The following is a 24,777-nucleotide window of genomic DNA, read 5'->3' on the forward strand; positions in this document are numbered from 1 at the left end:
TTATTATCAGCATAAATAGTCTTAAGTGTGTTTTACTCCTGATACATTGGTCGCTGCGTTTTCGGTCGCCTTCACCTTGTGCTTTGTCCTCATGTGATTCGTCAAATACCTCTTTTGCCCATACCTAAGGCCACACTTTGAACAGGTGAATGGACGCTCCGACGAGTGTGTAAGCTTGTGCCTCGTCAGCTCGTTCTTCACGCCAAAAGCTTTGCCACAAACGTCGCAAACGTGATTTTTCTCCTTGGTGTGGGTAGTCAGGTGACTAACCATCTGTTGCCTCCAACGGAAGGGCTTCTTGCAGTAGCTGCATGAAAATGCGTACTCTTGAGAATGTATCTTACTGTGTGTATACAGTGATGCTTTTGTCGTGAAGGTTTTCTTGCAAGAATCGCAGACGAATGGCCGTTCACCAGTGTGAATCCGACGATGATCCCGCATCGCGGTCTTCATGGCGAAGCAGCGACCACATATGTCGCAGGCGTGATTTTTGATGCCCTGATGCACATGCTTCACGTGATAATAAAGAGAGCCAGGCTGGCAGAATCCTCTACCGCAGAGATGACAGATGTAAGGCGTCTCGCCCGTGTGTAGGTGCATGTGAATCTTGTAGCTATTTGCACAGCGAAACATTTTGTTGCATTTCGTGCACACGATATCACTGGGAACCGTCGCGTTTGACGCTCCGCGAGTCTTTCGCTTGCGTGTCTTTTTAACAAGAGGCTTGGACTCTTCTGGAACGTAGTCCTCGAAGTTATCATCATCATAATCACTCGCCACGATGTTGTCCTCATCTATTTCAAGACATTTGTCCTCAATGATTTTGACAGATGGATTTTTCAAGGTTTTCGAGTTTTTAGAATTTTCTCGACCAGTTTCCGGTACCTGCTCGGCAGCTTCTTTTTTCAGATATTCTTGACATGTCTTCTTAGCCGAAGATTTGACAGCTGACTTATCCTTAGCTAGTTCGTAATCTTTCGTGTCAGCTTGCACTGCAAGGACCTTGTAAGGTTTTTGACAGTTCCATGAATGCTCTGATCTGAAACCACAATTTACAATATTATATGATGAATATTTGTAAATACAACAGTTCTTAGAAATATGTTATTCAAGGAAAATTAAGCTCTGAAACAAACTGTTTTACGGGTGAAATTATTTATTTGCGTTTATACATTAGGCCGCACACAAGTCTTTATTATCCTTAATTTTTCGCTGCAGAGTACATTTTACTCCATACGCAAACGTATACATGCTTTTTTGGTTTCTCAGGCAGTAAATAGTGACAAATCAAATAATATCTTTAACGAAAAACTAAATCGTGAACTGTCATTGTACTGGAATAATTTAACCATCGGCAATCTTCGCTACTGATGATTTAGAGCCTTCGTCAATGGCTTTGAGCATTTGTTCAGCCTGATTTTCGTGGTATTGCCTGATGTGAGTTCTCAAATATCTGGAAAATTTGAAGCTCATACCGCAGTCGGGACACAGATACGGTCTCTCGTCGAAGTGAATCCTATGGTGGCGCTTGGCCTCACCCTTGGCCGAGAACAGCTTGCCACAAACGTCGCAATCGAAAGGCTTGATACCCGTGTGTATGGACTCGTGCGTGTCTAGCTTCTGCCTGCAGCGAAAGGCCTTGTCGCAATACCTGCAGGGATAAGGCCGGTAATCCGTGTGGGTGCGCTTGTGGGCTCCGAGCAAGTTGATCGAGCGAAAGAACTTGTGGCACATGTCGCACTCGAACGGCTTTTCACCGGTATGTATGCGCCGATGCGCGTCGCGGGTAGCCTTGGCGGCGAACCTGACTTGGCAAATGTCGCACTCGTGGCGCTTTATCTTGAGATGAACGTCGTCGATGTGGCGCTTGACATCGGCGACGGTACGAAAGCTCTTGGCGCAAACGTGGCACATGGCCGGGCGCTCGTCCGAGTGTACGCGAATGTGGCGCAGGAAACTGGTTCTGTTGGTCATCACTCGCTCGCAGTACGGGCACTTGAAGAGCATCTCCTGGTCAATGTAAAACTTGGCTCGCTTCGTGATGCCCTCCTCGCCCGGCAATTCTACCTCGTGATTGCGTATGTGGGACACGAGGTTGATTCGATTGGTGAAGGATTTGCCGCAGGCGTTGCACTCGTAACGGACGGGATTCGTCGAGTAGCGCGAGTTGGCTTCGTGTTCCTTCTTCAGGTGACGAATCAGTGAGAATTCTTCGGGAAACACTTGATCGCAGACGCCGCACATGTACGTGAATTGCGGCTCCCTCGTGCTTCTGCAACTCAAGATATGAGGAAAATCCATGGGTATATAGAGTTCTTGTTTTGATCATGGACAACCTGTGGACTGTTGTCGCGCGCGTTTACAGAGTTACGAGTTCCGTTTCGCTACAAATCATCGAATTTTCGCTTACAACGAAGCGTACGCAGTTTTTTTTTTACGCATATTATACAGTTGCATCTTTAGTCTTTTCTGAATTTCTTGTTTGTACCATCTTTCGTGTATTTCGAATCAAATACATAAATTTATTGTTAAGGGTAGAAAAAAAATTGATTCAACAACTGTCGTTAGGCACATGCTTAATGATAGAAAAAAAAAAAATTATCAAAAATCATTATGGAGGGTGAGATTGAATCGACTTGGTAAATCGAGAGCAAGATCGAGTAATCGGCTCATTTGTCCTTGTGCCTCTTGCTCTTGTGGGCATTGAGGAGCCTCTCGGCATTGAAGCATTCCCCGCAGATATCGCAAATGCATTTGTTGTGGCTCTGCCTGTGCCTTATCGAGCTTGCGGAGCTCCTGAAGCGCTTGCCGCACACGTTGCACCCGTACGGCGCGATATTCGTGTGGGTCAGTTCATGTCTCTGCATGTCCTGCCTGCGCTTGAATTCCTTGTCGCAGAGCTTGCAGCCGAACGCTACGGAGTCGCTGTGGAATCTCTTGTGCACGGAGAGCGAGGCCCGCTGTCGAAACCGCTTGCCGCAAACGTCGCAGACGTGGGGTCGCTCGTCCGTGTGCGTGCGATGGTGTTCGTCCCGCGATACCTTCGTAGCCAGTCTGCGATCGCAATAATCGCACTTAAAGTCCTTGATCTTCTTGTGGACTTCCCGCACGTGTCGCGTCAAGGACGAGCTGGTGCTGAACCACTTGTTGCACAGGCTGCACTTGCTCGATCTGTATTGCGTGTGAACTCGTCGATGAGCCGTGTAATTGTATGCTGTGCTGAGGCGCTTCGGGCACTCAGGACATTGGTACATCGTCACTCCGTTGACGATGCACTTGGCAAGGGCTACTTCGGCCTTTCGGTCGGCCACTGACTGCGGGCTTGGTTTTGCCGATACCTTCTTCTCCGAGGTATGATTGTTGCTGCAAATTGCCGAGAGATCGCCTATGTCTGTTATGATGATGACATTGTTTTCTCCCGTGGCCACATACCTGGAATTAAACGACGTTACGGTTCGCCATTCCATACTTGGGATATAGTTGGACGGTTTTTTTTTTTTTTTTTTTTTTTTTTTTTTTTCAATTCAAGCTACTACACAAGTTTCTATACAATCGCGTGAGATGCATGGATCTCACACCTTTTAAATTTCACAATAGTTTTTGTTTTATTAAAGATAATACTTTCCGGCTAATCGTAGAGGGTATCGTTTTTGCGATTTTTAAGATGTCGCTTTTATGTGCAGGTAAAGCAGATATGACAAAAAATGTTTAAGATAATGATGAACATGTGCTTCCTCAGCTCCGCTTCCAGCTTTAATTTCTTTTACTTATTTTACTCACTACTGATGTGCCATAGTATACATGACTGAGTGATTTGCGTCTCCTTTAAAAGGAAAAGTCATCTGTACGAGACTTAGCGTTACAAGACTTTGAATCTCAATCTCTTGCCATAGGAGTCATAAAATCATATGTATGTTGTCGGTGATCAAGGATGATCAATTTGCACGCAACGCTAAAAGTTGCATTCATCGTATTCGTTACAGCCATTCATCCTGTTACACTCGTAGCATGCATTAGAATTCTTAATTTTAGGTCTTTTTGTTCTCTTGATCGTTCTTTTGAACGTAGATTTGTGTGCGAATCATTATCTGGTGTTTTTTTTTTTCTAGCCATCATTTCGTTATGAGTACTACGTTCGATAGTAGACGCTTTTGTGAGGTCTGTATTAAATATTTTTTCAAAAACCGCAAACCTGGAAAGTGGTTGATAATCGACTTGACGCGATCAGACGCGATATAGTGTTTCTAAACGCATATTTATGTACCTGTATATGGTACCTTTTTTCAGTTCGAATATTTTTCTCGCATTTCATTGAATATTTGCTTATAAGCCAAACTTATAATTTATGGTTAATGTATGACAAGCGCAACAAGGTCATGATTATAGCTAGAACTATCTCTTTTTTTAAATAATTAATTGATCAATGATAGGTTTTCGCTGAGCAATAGGAAAAAGTACTATATGTACAGTATGAATAATATTAAACAACTGTTGTTAGATTATGCTTAACAAATAAGTGGACAGCAATGTTTGACCTAGAAGTATAAAGCGCAATACCAGAAGCATGCATACAACAAATAAAATTGAATGTCGTTATTGAGTCCAATTTTTACAATTATGTTGATTAAAATAAAATTACTGCGTATTTTTAAAAAAATTCAAGACATTCAATTTTTATAATTAATTTTACGTAAAACATGATATTTACCTGTCATCTTCTGGAACATCAGGGACTTCTACATTTTTGTCATGTTGAGGTGGAATCTGAAAAATGCAGTTGTTTAGTGAATTGATCTTAATTAATTTAAATAGGTACTACTCAACAAATAAAAATTACCTGCTGTTCATTATCGTCTGTGTCAATTTTCAATACAGTACCAAAGTGTTTTTCTTCTCTGGCATTTTCAAAACTTTGTTCACTGCAAAACTAGACAGCAGATATAAAAAAAATTCACAAAATATGCAGTAAACATTGTATTGCAAAAATTTTTGTCATCCATCAACAATACCTGTTCTTTAGCATTCAACTTATTCTGTAATTCGGTAAGTCTTTCCTGGGCATCAAGGCAATTCTTAAACAAATCATGCCACGAAATCAGAGTTGCAGCACAATTGTAACATATTTGAAGTGGCAGTGAATCTTCCTGGGATATCTAAAATGCATTTTAGTTCATTAGGCTATGAGTCGCTTTTAAAAAATATTTAAACCTACCTTAAAAGGTAAGTAACTTTGAATTTTGCTGTGCAAATCGTGTTCTAGTCCTTCACCGTCATAAATCGGCATAAAGTGTTCACTAGAATTTGCACATATTCTGCAAAGTTCATCCCAGATGATAACATTTTTCTCATCCAGAACAATTTCTTCTGTACTATCCTCTTCCATGGCTAAATAAGGCTCGCCATCTTCCATAGTTATGAACTGTGCATCCTCATTCTCCTCAGCTACGTTTTTGTCTTGAATATCCAAATAATACTCCATGGTCTTAATTTTTTCACTTTTGTCTGTCACTACTTAATTCTTAACAATGATACTATCAAAGTTGGCATCCTTTAAACGAATTCTAATGCCATTGGATGTCTTCTCCATGTTACCTATGAAGAAAAATAATGTATTTAGGTTTACAATGGTACATATTTTACAAAAGACCTGTTATCTGTGACTAACATTTATTATTGTTGTTCCCGACTAATGAACAATTTTAATTGAACTATGTTTGTGTGATACTTATTCATTACACCATCAAAATAAGTACTTTAACATATCACAGTATTAGTTAAACACAAGAGCAAGCCAAGAAAATGTGCAACTAAATGTTTATGAAACAAAGAGCTATTGTGCTCTTTGCGCTAATAAGTAGGTATGATCTTATCAACACTGTAACTATGTAATCGTTGTAAAAAACACAAATTAAGGTTAAACTTACTGACTCCTGCATAAGAAAGAAGTCATCTTTAGTCGCAGACAAGAGGATGTTATTGTTGTTACGTACTGCATGCACCACACAAGTGTATTGACTTTTGCGAAATGGACACTGTTCAAACACTATTTCAAATCGAAAATGCACATCAAATAAAAAAAACTATTGAATACCCAACTGTTCGATTTGTTAATTTGTTTGGTCCAAACACACATAGAACAATTTACGTAAACTCAACCGAATTACATTGCATTTAATAGGAGAAAGTTGAGAAATGAGATTTTATATAAGTATGTATATTGTATATTAGATAATTATGTAGGAACCCTAATTGCCGCTACAATTAAGTACACTCATTACGTTAGAGCAGCGCCAAAAGTTGCGGATGGGACCAATAACATAACCCATAACCCCAATAATTATTGGGCGATTGGGCCTCTATAGAGGTACAACATATATATAGTTCATTATTAAAAAATTATCGAAAAATATTGGTTGTTGATAAAGTAGAAACTGTCGGGTATGTATGTACTAAGAATGTGAGTAGAATTTTGTTATTTTTGTTAGTTTTTGTTACTAATAATTAGAAGCAAACTGTTAGAGGCTTTGAGCTCACTTCTGTTAGTTCTGTTTGAGTCGAGTCCCACTGATGGAATGCTGGATGACGTTGCGATTTTTAGTTGCATACCGTCTGTAGTTAAGGAAGGCTTGAGAGAGAAGAGAAATTTTCGAGAGTCGAGAGTCGAGAGCTTGTCGAGAGTCGAGAGTCGAGAGCGAGTTTCATTCGACAGAGACAGCACATGCAGCAGGGGCCTTTACGCTGCGCTAGTGGCTTGCTACTTGCTAGTAAGGTAGTAAGTAAGCAAACTGATAGTTTGCTGTAGTGCTCCGAGTGCGTGAGTGTGAGTAAATCAATGTCGTCGTGATTCGTGATTCGTGACCGTGCCTACTTAGTATAAATACCGTGGCACTTTGGTTATCGACGTCGTCCTCGTAAATTTGTTGTTCAGTTTGTGCCTCGTTTCTTCACGTAGCTTCTTTTGTCGTTACTTTTTACCTATGGAAGTATACTTAACGTATACGTGAACGCCAGTGCCGTGCAATAGCCTGGATCCAAGGTCCACTTTTTTACTTTCGTTGTTTTGGACATGCATACATATTTTATATGCATGCCTTACTCACGGCGGCCACGCCACGCATACCGTGAGCACTGAGGTCATAAACGAAATAGGTAATTTTAAATTAGTAATACAAGCAAGGCGCACAAAATTCAAGTAAAAGCAGTAGTTTGTAATCTTTCACGCGGCAGTACAACAGTACATCGACTGCAGGTATATTATATACCAACGAAAAAAAAAACCGTCGGCTTTCGCAGTGCCACCAAGAAATCTGAAGCCGAGGATACACGATTGAAAATCGAAGCGGCACTTCGTAAACCCTGCAGGTGGTGTGTGTGTAAACCCGGAGCAAATACGAATAAGTGCGGACTATAGCTGGCGTGATGAAACATCCCTGCTGCAGGAATAGTTGATGTCGGGTAGGATCTCATCGTCGTCATCGTCGGCTTGAGGACGAAGGTTTTCGGTGCGAGCGAGCGGCCGCGCGCCTCGGCAGCAACGCGTATATATATGCGACGGAGGGCGGAACGACGACGAGAAGCATCAGAGGAAGAGGAGGAAGAAAACGAAGGAGAAGAGACGGAGGAGGAGGATCATAATAGTACTGGTAGTATCGTATAGCCAGCCCGCGGCTGTGCGAGCCGAGAGGTGAAGGAGAGATTTTTAAATATAAAACACGCGGTGTTGGTGCAGCAGCAGCAAGGAGATAAAAAAAGTGCTCATAGTGTGCATGTGCGCGCGTGTGTTAAGTGTGTGTACGTGTGTATATACGCATATACATATATATATGTACAAAAAAACACGAGCAGTCAGTTTTGGAGCAAGCTGTCTGCTACGGCTGTCGTGTGTACTGTACATATATAGAATAGATTGAGTAGTGTGCTATAGGTTAAAGTAAATAAATAAATAAATAGTATATACATAAAACGCGTTTCAAAGTGTGCAATAATGTTCCGCTGCATACCGATATTCAAAGGCTGCAACAGGCAGGTGGAGTACGTGGACAAGCGTCACTGCTCGCTGCCTAACGTGCCGGACGACATCCTCAGGTACTCGCGTAGCCTCGAGGAACTCTTACTCGACGCCAATCACATCCGTGACCTGCCCAAGGTAATGCATATCTATATATCTTTATCTCCTCCTCCTTTTCTTTCCATCCGCACTCTTGCCTCCTCGCGGAGTGATGGCACGCATTGTACCTTCGAGTTCCCCTCCTTGCACTATTATACTTACTTACCTTTTACCTTTTACTCTATACGTTTATAAGTAGCACTGACTTTTACATTTTACGTATATATATACTTGTACGACGACTACTGTCATGGGCTTCGTACACATACCTTCAAATAAGTTGTTTGCTATTTTTTTATTATGCATTTGATGCTCTCCCATAAAATTTCGATGAAATATTTTTTATTTTTCAATCTTGAATCCAATGAACATTAAATGTTTGAGGAGTGTTGACCAATTTTTTTACTACGGACGAGCTTGTTACTCAATAGTAATGATAATAAAAGTAATAACAATACTAAAGCTTAACACTTGAAATTGGTGTGTTTTGCACTTAGATTGATTATTAAAATAAATAATATTTATTTAGAGCAATTAAAGATAGTTTTGCTGCCTTTCAACATTATTTATATTCAACATTATTTATAATTTATTTATTTATATATATTTACGTTATTTTTACACTAATAATAAACTAACATATACATTATAGGCATTGAACAATAATCATTACAGAATACTTGCAAATTTGTTCAAATTAATAAATTCAATACGCGCTATAATAAAACTAAATCAAAGTTATTGGTATTAATTGTATTTTTCAATAATTTAATGCACCCAAAATGTACCAAACCGATCTATAAATCATTAAAAATTGTGTGCATTTATCTAATAAATAATAACATATTTTATCATCAATTCCCGAAATTTAATTTAAAAAATTCTATCGAATTATGAAAATTTTATAGCACAGTATAGGTATATCACGAATGACTTTACTGCGATTGATTGTACTTTGCCCCAAGACACTTGAGGACTGTAGCTTTTGTCGTCACGGTGTTCAAGAGCCATCATCACTGCAGAGGTGCAATTATACGGTCGGCAAAAAAGACTCATTTATGTACCTTATATATATATGCATGCAAGGTCTAGAGAGAAAACGAAAACAAAAGGCAATACATGCCTATAAAAATGTGAGGAAAGAAAGAAAAATAAGTCAGGTCTATTCAATATTTTGGTTCTCTTTTTCGCGTCTCGTCGATTCCCACCGACGACGATGATATCCCTGTCGCATTTTTCTCTCTCTCTCCCTTGCACTTCTTTTTCTTCTTACACTGAGGTAAAGCATGGCACGGCTGTTTGGAATATATATATATATATATATATATAGAGAGAGAGACGAACGAAGAGGACGTAGTGGTGGAGGAAGAGAGGACAAAATAAACGACGCCGCACGAGGAGGAGGAGGAGGAGGAGGAGAGTATATCACAAGGACGAGAGAAAGGGAAAGAGTCACGACGACGACGCGCTCGACTTGTTCGTCTCGCATATATATTTTTTAAAATAATAAGAAGAGGAGGAGTACGAATGGGAGAGGATAAAGAAGAAGAAGAAGAAAAAAAGACGCCTGTCAAACTCGCTTGCACTCCGGCTTCCCCCGTAAAATGTCTCTCATGGGCTTTCTTTTCTCACTTTCTGCTGCTACATTTTACATACGGTGTACCATTTTTTTTTTTTTTTTTTTTTTTTTTTTTTTTTCATCTTCTTCCTTTTACTTCCTCTCTCCCTCCCTCGCACTCTCTTTTTTTCTTTCGCTTTGCTAAAAATGATAGGACCAGCAGCTTCGGGGTTCATTAGCCCCCTAGGAGTCTTTGTCTTTTCTCAAGAGGCCCTCCTTTTTTTCTCCCCCTGTTCAACCAAGTTGCAACGCGGCTACTCTAATATTATGACCTCTATACTGCCCATTCTTTTGTTTTTTTTTTCATTCCCTCTCTCTTGACACCTATACACATGCACTTTGTCCTCTTCGCTGAATTTTACGATGATTACGGAAGTATTATACAGTAAAATATACAGATTGAAATTTCATCCTCAAACACGCAAAAAAACACCAAAATATAGGTAACTCGTTATGGAATCGTATACTTCACACTTGCAGTATAAAAGGGTTACTAAAGTGTAATTTCCCTGAAATTTCTTGTTAGCTGCTGCGATGTTCAAACTCTCAAAGGGTGTCGCCTTCTTCATCGCATGTGTATACGCGTGTATAGCTGCAGATAGCAGGTACTCAAAGTTGCAGCCATTCGCTCTCAAGGACTTTCGCACGGAGTGGCACCCCATACGCCCCTGTATAGCCTCTCTCGAGCTCGACACACTGTACATACACTTACAATCCCGAGTACAATCCACTCCTTCTTGCGAATGTAATACATATATTATATTCTCAAACCGCACGGCGTCCCTTTCGACGTATACACATTCATACTGAGGATTTACGCGCTTTTCCATACCTTTCGAGCTGCAGGTCGTACAAGACCATAAAATTATTGGAATTTCAGAGAGCTTGCTGTACAACATTTCCATTTACCCCCGACGTGCGCTGGCTCTCGGGGGAGTTTCCTATACCACATTTTTTCCGGTGATTTGAGTTTCATTCGAGATGGTCGGACTCCGCATCACCAAAAGGATATACATTATCTTCACGGGTACCCCCTTTTTGTCATCAAAATATGCTTTAAAAAAAGTAATCGCGAGAAGTCGCTTTGAGCTCATTTTTTTTATTTAGAGTGGCTAAACTCCACCCCTCCAACGAAAAAAAGATTTCCCCTTCATCTCAACAGACGTACTTACTTTACACAGCAGTTGTATAAAAAAAAAAAATAAATAAACCTGCTCGACGCCTCTTTACTCCATCACATAAATATACTGTACACAAAAAAGCTCGAGCTTTGAATCACGTGTCCCCTAATCTTCGATTTTTTGTTCCAGAACTTTTTTCGCCTCCAAAGGCTGCGAAAACTCGGATTGAGCGACAATGAAATCCACCGACTGCCGCCCGACATCCAAAACTTTGAGAACCTCGTCGAGCTCGACGTATCTCGCAACGGTAAGTTCACCCACGTGTAATAAATATATGTTCTAAAACTCGGCGGAGAAGAAAAACAAGTAGCACGATTGCTCGGGCAAAAAGGAGGAAAAACACAGCGAAAAAGCACACACCGTATATAATATTTTCCCGCGCTCTTCCTGGCGCTGGATAAACTTCGGACGCACCTTATTGCAGCTTATCGCTATGTACTTGCTGCCTACCGTATTTTAGTTACAGACAAAGATGATGTTTTACACGCCAGGATAGCCCCGATATGCGCTATAAATATATGTACCAAGTAACCGCAATACTGTATATTATATACAATGCTACAGGTTTATTTTAATTACTTACACTCGTGTACTTTTACCATTGCAAGGTATTATATGTATATGTACAGCACACGCGAGGTAGTCAAAGGAGCGAATTCTTTTTTTTCCCAGCCTCCGGGCGCTCGATAAGCCGAGTCGGGATGGATAAGGTTTCTTTTTTTTTTTTTTTTTCCTTATTTCCGGTTCTTTGGATTTCGATTTCCGCTCCTGCTCTGATTACACGCTGCTGGTGATGCGCGTGTACGTTCAAGGGTGCTTTTGCAGGTGGAGGATAATATATATATTTGTATTGTTGATTAATAATCTTTCCAAGTTGAAATTATTGGCCTTAGAGAACTACGGTACACGAGACAATGGTTGAAAGGAAATAAGCTAAAATATTATAACAAAGTGAATGAAAAAAACAAAAAAAAAAAAACAAAAATAATCTCGAGAGTCTCTTATCCGCACACACATTTAAAAATGTTTCAAACGCAGAGTGAAAAACGTCGTTTTCAGTGGTGACATTTTTCAAGCGGCAAAGTCGCTTGGCACCCGCTGCGGCTGCAATCTCTCAGATTTTCCACCCGTGAATACGTGAGAACGAATTGACGCTCGCCTCCTTTGTACAGGGATGAAATTTATGACACTGTTCCGCCTCCTCTTTCCTGCGATTGAATTCGAAAATCTCGGCTTTGAACCGCATATTTTGCACGTTATACGGCTGTGCTGTCCACGAAAACATTATGTTTTTGTTTGATATAATTTGTTTTTTTTTTTTTTTTTTTTTCCGAGGTAAAAAATGGTAAACGATTGCGAGTTTTTATTAAAATACTTTGATTACTTACGACATACAAAAGTAAGATTATGTTAAAATTCATCATATCGTTTTTATCCAAATGTACGATGCGAAGTATTGAATAAATTGCTTTATATATTGATAAATATAGTATCCAGCAATGTACGACACTTTTGTATAATAATAACCATTGACCCTTAGTTCGTATTATCTCGTTGGCCACTCAAACCTTTACTGGTACGAAAATTTCGCCTGAACCTCAAAAAAAAAAAAAAAAAAAAAAAAATTATGATCACGACAACCGATAACAGTCTTGAAAAATGTGATATTTCCTCGCCACGGATTACGTCAACCAGCGCACGACAAATAAGGAAACTGCACCAAAGTCATATATTTCTTGATGAGAGAGTTCGCATCAACTTTTTTTTGTTCAACCTCCACCGGGCAGTACAAAATATATCCGCGCCAAGAGTCAGAAAACCAAGTGTGTGTGTGTGTATATATATGTATATATATGTATACACCATCCGTGCTCCCCGTGGTATATATTAGGATTTGTCGAGTTTTGCACTCCGACTGCACGAAATTTTTCTTCGAGACGTCAGAAAGTTGAATTATCTCCCCCTTTGTTTTTGTTTTTTTCCACTCCCTCATTTTTTTGGAATAAGGAGCAGAAGTACTAACATATATATAGCAGCTACACGAACAACGCGCCCGTAAAAGAGTATAATAGTTGAATGGGAGGAACACACAGAGGAGCGCACAAACACAGAGAGGGAGAGAGAAATGAGAGAGCAGACGTCCGGAAAAGCAAGTCTGGCGCTCGCTCGGCTGGCATTGGCATGGCAGACTATGTACTGCAGGCTATGTGCATATAGGTATACGGAGATCCGGAGTCTCGGATAAAAGTAATAATAAAAAAGATTCCACTGCAGCCGAGTTTTACCGTTAGGTGTAGGTATACATGCATGCACACACACACACACACACACTGGCTTGGTCTATGATGTTTAAGGCTCTCTCTCTCTCTCTCTTATACATATATGTACTTGTTGTATATCCTGGCAGTCGGTGGCGAGCTTTTTATACTTGTACAACCACATAGCGTCTTGTATTGTATAGCCGTATAGACCCGAGGTTCACGATAGCGTGCGTGCAGGCAAAGCCAGACAGTAGCCTATAATGCTCTCGAAGTAATTCGAGTGTATATTCCTACAAGCTATACATTTCCCGCACCGGCCATCCTCATCGACGCTTTCCGTGCGCGAAGCACTCTGCCGCTGACGTTTCGCCTTTTTTGTTTCGATCTCCTTTTTTCGTTCATGAGTGAAAGAGCTGTTAGGTATGTATATATATATGTACGTACAACAGAAAGAGGGAGGGAGCCCGCGTGTACTGTAGTAAATTAAAAATCCTCTTTTGCGATACTCGCGCACGGCATTTTCAGAGAGAGCGTGGATGTAAGCTATGGGCGGTGTATTAATACCATATAATATATAAGCGAGATGATGGGAAAATAAGCGGGATGTGGGATTTGACCGCGTGCAGATATATGTCTCTCTTTTATTTCACGAGTTTCATGTTTGAGGTTTCGTGGGGTGCACACTTTTTTTCTTTTTTCCCTTTTTTTTTTTTTTCCAGCCGAGGACACGTTATTTTTGTCCCTCCCCAAGTATACCGAATCAAGTTAATTAATCGACAAAACTATTTAGCCTAATGGGTGTACATAAACAAGGGAGATACTCTAATTTAATTGGAGGGAAACAATTCTTCCTCGTGAATAAAAATCATTCCCTAATTGCCAATATCGAGCAATATTATTATCTAGATTAAAACAAACTGTACATACGTTACACAAATCGGAGAGAAGACCATGGAAAGCCTGCGTTGTGTGTGTATAAGTATACGTGTACAATTTAAGGCGGGAGGGGTGTGCGCAGTATTTAACGAGGCACGTAATTAAAATGATGTATATGTATTTATAAAATGAAGGAGAAAAGAAAGAAAAAAAAAAACAGCAAGAGGAAACGATACGTATAGGTGGACGCGGAAAACCTCACGTGCCGTATTGCGGGCTGTAAGTTGTAGATACGGCAAATGAGAGCTTTTAACTTAAACTCCCTTGTAATAAGCATGTGTTGTGGGTGTGTGTGGATAAGTTCGACAAACAATTGTATATTATACGTGCTGGAGAGAGCCCGAAAAAATAAAGAAAATCGTTGTACTCGTTGGTGTGAGAATATTACATAAGTTTCAACTGTGGCGTTTTTCCTACACCCTCGTCATTCTTCTCTCTTTTCGTGCGAAAGCACAACTCCCTTCGTTGTTATTGCAATATAAATTACCTCTTTCGCTTCCCGCCTCCTCGGCGCTCATGTATATAATACTTATATACTCGTGTACTCCCAACACGTCTCTCTTTTTCCGTCCGCATTCCTTCTTATTGTTCTACGCGTCGCACGCGTGCGTCTTCTCTTTTTGTTTGGATTTTTTTTTATCAGCGCCCCTCTGCGTATTATTCTGTCACTCTTATACGGGCTTATCGATGGTAAACAAATGCTCGAGTGGTTTGATGGGTCGGTGAAAAAACAAAAGTGTAACTTGAGGGTTTTTCGCGTATTGGTGTACCCCCCTCCTCCCCCCGCCCCCAAAATACCATATATGACGCGACTCTGCTTGAGTCTATCAAACGTGTGGAAAATCGTGGCGAATTGGAAGATCACCGCAACAGTAACAAATGGGAGGATAGCGCTCGGCTTGTTTTTCTTGCTAATGAAGGTACTTCCGGAAATTACGTAGCACTTTCAGCATCACGTCAATGTTAAGATGTAACGAGGCGTGTGTTTCTCTCGCTCGTTTTTTACGGAAATAATCTTCAAACGTGAAGCCCCCGACTTTTTTCCTTCAATTCGAAAAAACATGCTCCTACATGTACTCCCTCTTCCTCTCACGAGGTTATGACGTGTGTTATCCTCTTTAAAAAAAAAAAAAAAAAAATCGATAATACACGCGTATAAACTGTATCCACCTCTTATAAATCTAATAAACGGTAGCTCATATACATGGTGGTCGCGTCGCGAAAATTATGTGGATGAAATGCCTCGGTGCAGCTCATCCGTCTGGATGGTGGTTGCGTCAATCTCGTGTAATGTATGTTCCTGCTCCAAATCCTTCCTTTATTTCCATCTATTTTCCCCAGCAAAAAGTACTATAGGAGAAGAGATAAGAAGAAAAAAAAGGGTAACCGTCCTTTTCGCTTCGTTGGGAATATAATAGACGCAAGCCCAGTAGCCAGCTTCTCCTCGAAACGGAATCCCCTTTTCTTCGGCCTCATTATTCCTCCCCTCCCCCTCCTCCTCTGGTTTTTTTTTCTGCCCTACACTGTACCATTATAATAGGAGTACCTACGCCGTGCTCCTCGCCGTGCTCTCTCCCGCGAAATTATTTTCCGCGCGCGCCTCTCTCGGGAGAGCTTTCGGAGCGCCACTTGCAACTTCTTCCTCTTCCCTTCCCCTCAACTACCGCTCGATTTTCATCCTCCGCCTCTTGGGGTTTCGCGTCCGCTTTCCGAGGTGATGATGAAGTAGGACAAAAAAAAATTTCATACGGAACAAGTTAGGCACTACTGAAAACCAGTTTAAAGGGCTGTAGAGTACAGGCGCCTCGGTGCACCTATACGTACGCGACGGATAAAACGCTCGTCGCAGCCAATGCCCGATTCGTCCCATCTATATGTTCAAATCTTCGAAAAATCGTTGTATCGATGGAAAGAAGAAAGATCATTTTTCAAAAAAATACACCCTCTAGACTCGAAAATCAGTAGCCAATATATTCAGCTTCGTCTAAAAATAAATTATTTACTTTGTGACACGCCCTTTTTTTACATTCAAAATTGATCGATAGCATCTTCTTCCAGAGTGGAAATACAAGTTGTCTCCCGTTATAGGTATTTCCCAAACTGGAAAACAATTGATTCGTTCGTTACGACAATTTTCAGTTTACTTGTACGGTTTTGTGTAAAGTGCATACTTGTATGAAGAAAAGTGCATCTACATATTATATATCCACGTATTACAAACAAACAGAAACAATCAAAACACAAAGTGTGAACAAATATAATACCTAAAGCCAAGTTATCATAACAATAAGTTGGCGTCTCTAAGGTTAATCTAGCATTTTGATAACAAAACTCATGTATTTTCCTCTATTTTGTTTACTGGATGCACATATTTCTCGTTTTGGCTTGAAACATTTTTCTCAGTTTTTTTTTTTTTTTTTTTTTTTTTTTTTTGCTTCACTTTATCATCAAACTTTCAGCATACGTCATCTATACATATTCTTTTGTATCCAATTTTCTTGCTCTTCTCGTATTTTCGTGGTTGATTAGATTGTCTATTGCTGAAATTCTCTCTCAAGCCAGGTCACGTCTTTCTTTGCAAAAACTGTGTTAAACTGATCCTTCTTCACATTACCCTTTTTGTTTTTCTTTCTCTAATTGTAGATTAATTTTCTATTTCCCTTTTAGACACCACTTTCACATCCAATTTAATATTTTTCTTCAAACATCCTTCGACTTCCTCCATATTCACCTGTAATCACCACATCTACTTTTCTTTTTTCTTTGTTAGCCAACCAAGAGGTCTTTGACTCCAATTTTTTTATGGTTATATTTTTTAATCATTTTGGAATGCCTCATCGATCGAAAATTTTCACCTGTTTCGCTGTACCATCAAGGCTTCCTCTCGTACATCTCGCATCTTATTTTCCAATTATTTTTTCTTAACTTTTCTCATCCTTCTTTTTACTACATTTCCATACTTTTTACTCACCGTTGTTTCACGTTATCCCAACTTGATACTATCGCTGACGTCTGGAAGCACCAATTCAATAATTCATTACATCCAACTCACGATTTTTTATTTATTTTTTTTATTTTCGATGTACCCATACATGCGTCCAAACTACACTGGCGTTTATGTAATCCGTAAACCAGCCCTCGCTATCACTGGTGCATGTATCACACACCTACGTATAAAATACGGCATCATCCCTGTGAGCAACGTATACGTTGTTGTTTTTTTTTTTTTTTTTTTTTTTCTTTCCGCCTCTGCTCTCCTGCATGGCAAGCCTCGGATAATCCCCTTTCACTATACCTCGTGCCAGTTTCTCCGCGAACGGGTTTCATTGATTTTCTTCCACGAGTACAGGTATATATATATATATATATATATATATTGTACGTATACGTAAATGCATATACGTGCATGTATACTTGTGCAGGTGAGTTTAGGTACACACGCTCACTCACAAAGCGGGGGACTCTAAAAATAGCCGCGGGGAGATTCTCGCCCGAGATAACTCTTTCCCTCTCTCTCGTCGTTATTAATTATTTTAGAGGCGTTTAATAATGCGGCTCGGCCGTAGCTTATGCTACTGTTGTTTACTGCCCCGCGCTTATAATATGGATAGAGCTGTGGGGACAAATCGTTGATGGATATACGGGAGTCCCCCGATGTCAGAGTTTCAGATGTACGAGCGATTGCGTGAAAAAAAAAAAAGGATACTTTATCGTGATTTAGGCGCTTAGCGGGAAACTTGAAGGCTCGTGTCTGTTACAAATAAACAGTTTTTCCGTGAAATTTTCCTCCAAAAATCCGCTTTGTTCATTATTATCAAAACTATTAATCTGAATAGTTGCGTTAGTTTTTTGGAGTGACCGTGATTATTTTTACTTCTTACCGGACAATGTGACATTCGTTTTTCGCGAAATTATTTCGAAAGTATAAATAGGATTTCTCGTACATGTACAGCTCGCATGTGTCATATTACTTTTTATATCCATCGGTGTATTGGATATCGAATTCACTCATGTGTGGTCATAATTTCGGTGTATTTATTATGAAGAAATTGATGTTATATTTTCATTTATTTTACGATATTTATAATAATATAGTTATTGACCGTACATCGACTGCGTTATTATGGTATCGATAAAAAAAAAAAAAACACATTCTGAGGTAGAAAACGTCAGGGTAGGATAACCAACGTGTGTATAACTTATCAATAAAGTTCTATATAGAAAAAAGAAAAAAAAATAATAATAATAGGACTAAAACAGAGCGAGAAAAAGAGAATAGTAAACGAAGAGAGCGGTGATGACGACTGGGTGTAAATGTACGGTATCGGTTTCAAACCGCTATACAATTACAAAAGCGTGCGGCCACGTTGAACTTTCCAATTTCTATACACTTTCTTCGTAACCTTTATTTACTTCGTAGCCTATTTAAACTGGGTTTTTTTTTTTTTTTTTTTTTTTTTTTTTTTTTTTTTAAATGGACATGTCACCAGAGTTTCTGGATTAAAGAAAAAAAATAAAAAAATAAATAAAACGAGGTACGCACCTCAAGAGGTGTAGTTGGTGCATATAAAAATCGATTTCAAAGCATAGTTCAGCCTGCGATTAGAAATGGTACGAATATACAAGCATTAGTGCACTTGAACCCGCAGTCGTTTACTCGATCGCTCGTATTTCGAGACACCGTTTCTCTTTCCGGCTATTCTGTTGAACTGATGGTGATGGTTGTATAGAGTGTTTTCATCCTCACCTGGCAATTTTCGCGCGATTATTTGCTCTTCGTGTTAGGCCAAAGTTCACTTTCAAAGATGAAACTGCGGAACAGGAAATAGCGTGGAGGTATATACATCTGCCGTTTGCAGAGGGAACGTGTGTTAGTTTTGTTCATCTATTACAGCTGCTGCTGCTGTTGTTGTTCGCGAACCGAATTATGTCAAATGGAAATTGTTTAAAAATGCTTTTGTCCCCGTTATATTTTCCGTTCAAATGGGAAGAATTCAATTTTCGCACTAAGAAAATATAATATTATCAACAAGAGAGTTGGTTGAATTCTAAATTAAGGTCTAAATGTAATTTTTTGGAAAAACGAAAAAAAAGAAAATGACGCAAGTACTAGACCATGATGCTAATATTAGCGTAGAGAAGAAAAATTGTTTTGTTTTTGGGAGAGGAGCGAAAAAATTGCCACTTCATAGTAAAGGAAGTTACGATTACCTATGTTAATTTTAACCTCAGGAGCTTAAAAGTATGTGTACTTAAATACACTGCATGCAGGTGAGAAGACGATGCATTACCAAATGAAATACCGCGCGTAGCCCTTTTTTTTTTTTTTTTTTTTGTTCTTTTGTCACGCGCTTAATGTCAGAGGTATATATGCGTGTTACGAAAGAGTGGCGCGTTGTAGATAATGTTAATTAAAAACGTTGTCAGTTTATACTTCCCTCGTTTGTTTAGCTTTTTACAAGGCTTTTCATGTATGAATAGAAACCACATTTTTTAATCTGTAGATGGAACATTTTTTTCTTCCTCGCTATAAGGGTGCACAGGTAGCAAATCATACCTATCGCATCAAGCGAAGCTTTTTTGTTTTTTGGCTCAAGTAATTATTAATTTAGCCATCCAAGATTCTGTTGTCGCTTTGAATCTCCTTACATAATAAACACCTTCATGAACAATAATTACAAATTATGTCAATCGCCGCATCGTTGCAAGAGCATATTTTGACACCGAAACACATGGTATTATTCCAAGCTCTACTTAATATAAAAAAAAAAAAAAAAAAGGATCTCCACAGCAAATATTTTAGTCCGTGAACACGCGTGGACACACCCGTAACACATTTTTCCCCCAAGCACGTACAATAGACCTCTCTGCATATCAGAAATGAAAAAGGTTCTCTAGAAAATTTTTCACTACAAAAAGCACACACCGCTCACTCGGTCGCGCAGCAAGAAAAAAGAAAAAAGAAAAAATGTGTAAATAACTTCTCCCAGTCACAAATACACACAACGGCCGTACCTACGAAGTGGACGCGCTCTGCCCTCTATCAGTAGCTCCCTTTGTGCCCGATAAAGCCATTGTGTCTGTGTGTCTGGGCCTCTGTATACATATACTTCTCAGTTCCTATTATATATTATGAGCGGCTACAAAATAGAACACCACCGCCACCGAGAGAGATGGTTGATAAAAAAAAGGGGGGGGGGAAGGAGGAAGAAAAAAAGAGATCGACCTGTATGTACTCTCTCTTGACTCCCGAGCTATCTATAGCCCGAGTATATATTATACGAGGGCCTCTTCCTTGGCCTGCAGGATTTTGTAATATCATACCGAGTGATAAGAATCTGTATAAGTAACATCAGCGCAGCAGCTCCGTTTGACGACAAGAAGGACTAGACGAGAGAGGACTTCTGATCGAGCGACGTTTACAGAGATAGAGAGCGAGGAGGAGGAGGAGGAGAAGGCAATGATGTAATGGTACATAATATATACAATAGACCGGTGCCGCAGCTGCACTGCGCTTCTGCTCGAAATGAAAAATTGATGGGCTCGAGCTGCATCGGCGTGTGTTGTTGATGTTGATCGAGGATCGCTGGTATCCGCTGATAATTGAGACGATGGGAGGTCCAGGAGCGCGCGTTTAATGCCCCCGAGAGCTGCGCTTAGCAGGTGTGTGTGTGTGTGTGTATGTAGGTTTCTGCAGAGATCAGAGACGAAGAATCGTATAACGTAATAATGAGTTTTTGATGCTCAAACTGTGTATATAAGTGTACAGGGGCTCCCACCCAAGGATATAATAGAGAAAACGATGCTAGCTTGGGTGTGTGTGAACTATATGCACGTACCACATAATTATTAAGTACTGTGTAGCTCTCGTGGATCCTCTTTTTGCGCGGAGCTTAATAATGGGTTTCGAGGCACGTGAAAATTTTTTTTTTACCACTTTACTCCCCGGTGGTGGGTTCGGGTAAATCTCATCATATTTGTACATTTCTCTTGGTTATAATGTGGTATATTATACATAGGAAGAGCTTAGGCATCCTACCTCTCGAATAACAAATCGACGAGCTTCATCGTAGGTTGGATCGCTTTTAATTTCACAATACTTACTGCGTCCCTAGCTAAAACTTTTTCCATCTTCGACATTCTGGACCGATGCATCGAATAGAAAAATTGTACCGTATATCTGCTCTATCATTGTATCTTCGTTGAAAGGCGTTGAAGAAGAAGGAGAAAAAAAGAAAAAAGAATTCGCGTTGTAAATAAAACATTTTCTTAAAATACATCTCGCGGGGTGTAGAGAGTAAATATTTGAGACTCAGAGGAGAAGAAGAGGGATGAGTTTGCGGTGAGTCAGCGCTTGCCGGGCTTCCCCCCCCCCCTCCTATTCCATCATCAGGTGTATCTAAATAAATGTTATTTTTTCATTTCGCGAATCATTCCTCCATCTTTACTAGTTCAAAGCTATCAAAATATATATATATATATATATATATATATATGCGAACTTCCGCTCATTCATGTACGTAAAAGCTCTGAAATCAACAAACGGCATTGACGCGCGTTTTTTTTTTACGTATACGTTCTCACACAAAATAATTTTAATAAATCCAATGTTTACCTTGATGAACGAAATCGTTAATTTGCCTATGACGTTTCATCACGCCCTGTTGATTATTTCGAAAAACGATGTATTTTGAAAATTTTTAATTGCCAATTTTTCTGCTTCTGCTCAAGAGATTTTACTAAGAATAAAAGAATAAGCATTTGTAGAAGCTCTATTGGATGAAAAACAAAAACAAAAAAAAAGAGGGTAAAAGACATCGACTGAACGGACGGCGATATAATATTATATAGGTACCTACCAGTTAAAGATTCTAGCACAGTAATATTTATAATCCGTTCTCTCAGCTTTTTAATGAAAGAATTTTTATTTAAAATACGCTCGAGAGAGATTTGTATAGATGTACCGGATGCTTGTATTGCTAACCCGAAAAACTCTGGGATTAACCAAGGTTTTAACAAACATAAAGCACATAAAGATAAACAATAGTAACGCCTTTCGTCCCCTTTTCTCTATATACACGTGTACCAAAATATGCATGTGCGTCGTCTATAGGTAGAAACAACAACATAACGACGATGACGAGAAGTACAAGTATAACGTTGTTACGCAGTAGGATGCGCAAGCAAGCTGCAATCATGACATTTCAGTATCATTTCTGCCCCTATATATATATATACACTCTATGACCGATCCGTACTCCCTCGCGTGTCCGTCTAAACTATCTCGAATGTGGATGAATAAAAATTTTGCAACAAGTCCATCGCGCACTGAATGCGATATACGCGTGCGTACGAGAAACGCAAAGCACGCACGCGATGGCTCGTAAACAAAACGAAAGCGCAAAAAAAAAAAACGACATACTCCTGTATCTCGTTATAGATCGGGTGCAGTGGAAAATTTTATCATTCTCCCTTCTTTTTTTTACAATATTACGTTTCATTTCGGATGGGAAGAAAAATATTGAAACACGTTAAAATGGCCACTGGAATTTTAATGAACGAATTTATTTCAATTCATTCATCGATGAATCATTCGGTGCATAGCAAAGGCGTGAATCAACTAATCGCCGGAGTGTATCCATCCATCGATGAATGTTATGTAACCTCTCAACGAGAAATTGCAGCGCATCGTAAACGAAACTGTTGAGATGTCGAGGCCATCATTTGTATACATACCTAACATTTTGTGTAAATACGGAAAAGACGCCCTTTAATTGCGTCATTCGGTTCATCGTTTTAAAATCATAACGTAGCAGCTCTAATACGTACATTACACAGCATAGCCCCATCATCATAGTGAATTGATTTATGACCCAATGTGTTCTTAACTCTACGGAAAAAAAAAAAAAAAATTACCTAAAAATCAAGATTGAAATGCAAATATAGAAAGTACAGCCACAATATGACCCAAGATGTATATGATAGGCGAATTTATGCGTGCGCAAACACACACAATAGGTTTAGCCAGCCGAAACGAAAAACAACAGCGTGTATATTTTTCCGCGAGTTTCAATGAACCTTCACGTCCAATGCCAGCAACTACTACTTGTAAGTAGTAGTGCCTTCTATATGTATGCACAGTCGACTACTCTCGCCGAAGGATAAAAGTGGCGTGCCGTAGCGTGTGTATTAATATATAACTCATAAACACATGGACGCGGTCGTTTTGCGCATAATTATTCTCACGTGCCCAGCAAAGAATACACGGAGATCCGTTTATCCACATAATATATCGTTTGTAAGACATCATATGGCCAAACAAGGTCAATTAATTATTAGGATTGCCCATACGACTCGAGTTTCTAGTTTGGTCTGAATATTTTATGTTCCAAATTATTGCGGCTACGTGTTTTTTCGTGGCACAAGTGCAGCATAATAACATCTTTGAGAAAAAAAATGTTAGTCTATTTTAAGCTCTCTCTTATGCCTTTGTTTTTGAATGCACGCTTTGAAAAGCCTGTACGTTAGATTATACGGTAATATCAACTACGAAAAATATGTTCTTTCAGTAGTTGCAGTCTCGATCATCCTTTTGACAAGATACCGTTTGCGAAATTATTGAATTTCACGTCACATCAGAGGAATGTAAAATGAAACAGCAAACGTTTCCAAATCCACTATTTTCTTTGAAAAACAATGGTATTGATAAAACATTCCCATAGAGGCACAAGGGCAGAACGTACATTGCATTGATCCCGTTAAAAAAAATCATCGACATGTGCACGCGCTCGTTTTTTTTTTTTTTTGTTTTTTTTTCAGGGCGCATACCTACGTCAGAAGTTCTCTTTGTACGCAGACATATAGAGTATCACGTGTCCGTCGAGTTCACTTGTACAACGTGGGTAAGGTACCAAAAGAAGAAAGAAATGTTAAGTCGCAAAGCAGAAGGGACTGGGAAGGTCAGGGTGTGCAAGGAATGCGGTCACACGTTACAGGCAAAACTTACTATACGTCACCGTCAAGTTATAGTTACATCCATATACATACATATACGCGCACTCAAGGGCATTCAACAAGTCCATACATAAAACACAACCCTCTCGGTTCTCCCCCGTTTTTATAGCCGAGCTGTAAGTACTCTCGTCTATCGCCTGCACCGATTCTTTCTCTCTATACGATCGTGCGACGTGATGCATATTGGTATTTTGTTGTACGTGTATACATATACGACTCTCATGGGGACTGTTGTTGTCTACCTCATGTTTGTACACTTGAAAGGCTGTTGACTGTAGTAAGTTGTGGTCTATAAATAGCACTACAACATGATGTGTCGTATAGGTAAGCATTGCTGCAATTCACCCAAACAATATGTGCTTGCGTTGCATCGAAAGATTTTCATGTCTTTCGCACTGCTGCGCTACACTGTCGCAACTTGTATTTACGTGCCCCACACGGAGAGCTCGTAAATGAGCAAACGGGGAATGCCCATGTAGGTCGCCTAAGTTGAAGCAAACAGTAAAACTGGGATATATGACCAGTGCGGCTCTTATCTGCGCCCAGGTACTCTCTCTTTCTCTGCAAAGCTTTGATACTTATACTTCTCGATTGCTCTATTTCTTTATCTATACGCCCATCTCTCCTATATCTCTGCTGAATATAATGGAGGTGGGATCG

At 39.7% G+C, this 24,777-nt stretch overlaps 2 protein-coding genes across 2 annotated transcripts in view; one reads left to right on the forward strand and one right to left on the reverse strand.

The window, feature by feature from the left end:
- Positions 1-10: 10 nt before the first annotated feature.
- LOC106637523 (uncharacterized) lies at positions 11-6,279 on the reverse strand. Its single transcript, XM_014350323.3, has 8 exons — positions 5,925-6,279; positions 5,213-5,592; positions 5,010-5,153; positions 4,838-4,927; positions 4,709-4,764; positions 1,350-2,272; positions 1,086-1,092; positions 11-1,039 (listed from the first exon to the last, which is right to left on the reverse strand). Exons 2-8 carry the CDS (start codon positions 5,477-5,479, stop codon positions 22-24), a joined length of 2,505 nt encoding a protein of 834 aa, XP_014205809.2. The 5' UTR covers positions 5,480-5,592; positions 5,925-6,279; the 3' UTR covers positions 11-21.
- A 482-nt stretch (positions 6,280-6,761) lies between these two features.
- scrib (scribble planar cell polarity protein) overlaps positions 6,762-24,777 on the forward strand; it is a 62,404-nt gene continuing 44,388 nt past the window's right edge. Inside the window, exons 1-2 of the mRNA XM_089591054.1 lie at positions 6,762-8,146; positions 11,036-11,153. Coding sequence (XP_089447180.1) covers positions 7,985-8,146; positions 11,036-11,153 — 280 coding nt within the window. The 5' untranslated portion in view covers positions 6,762-7,984. The remainder of the gene's footprint in view (positions 8,147-11,035; positions 11,154-24,777) is intronic.

The sequence above is a fragment of the Copidosoma floridanum genome, unplaced genomic scaffold (genome assembly GCF_036245765.1).
Source record: "Copidosoma floridanum isolate Cflo_tuat_1 unplaced genomic scaffold, Cflo_Japanese_pri ptg000013l, whole genome shotgun sequence".
In the NCBI taxonomy this organism is placed as follows: domain Eukaryota; kingdom Metazoa; phylum Arthropoda; class Insecta; order Hymenoptera; family Encyrtidae; genus Copidosoma; species Copidosoma floridanum.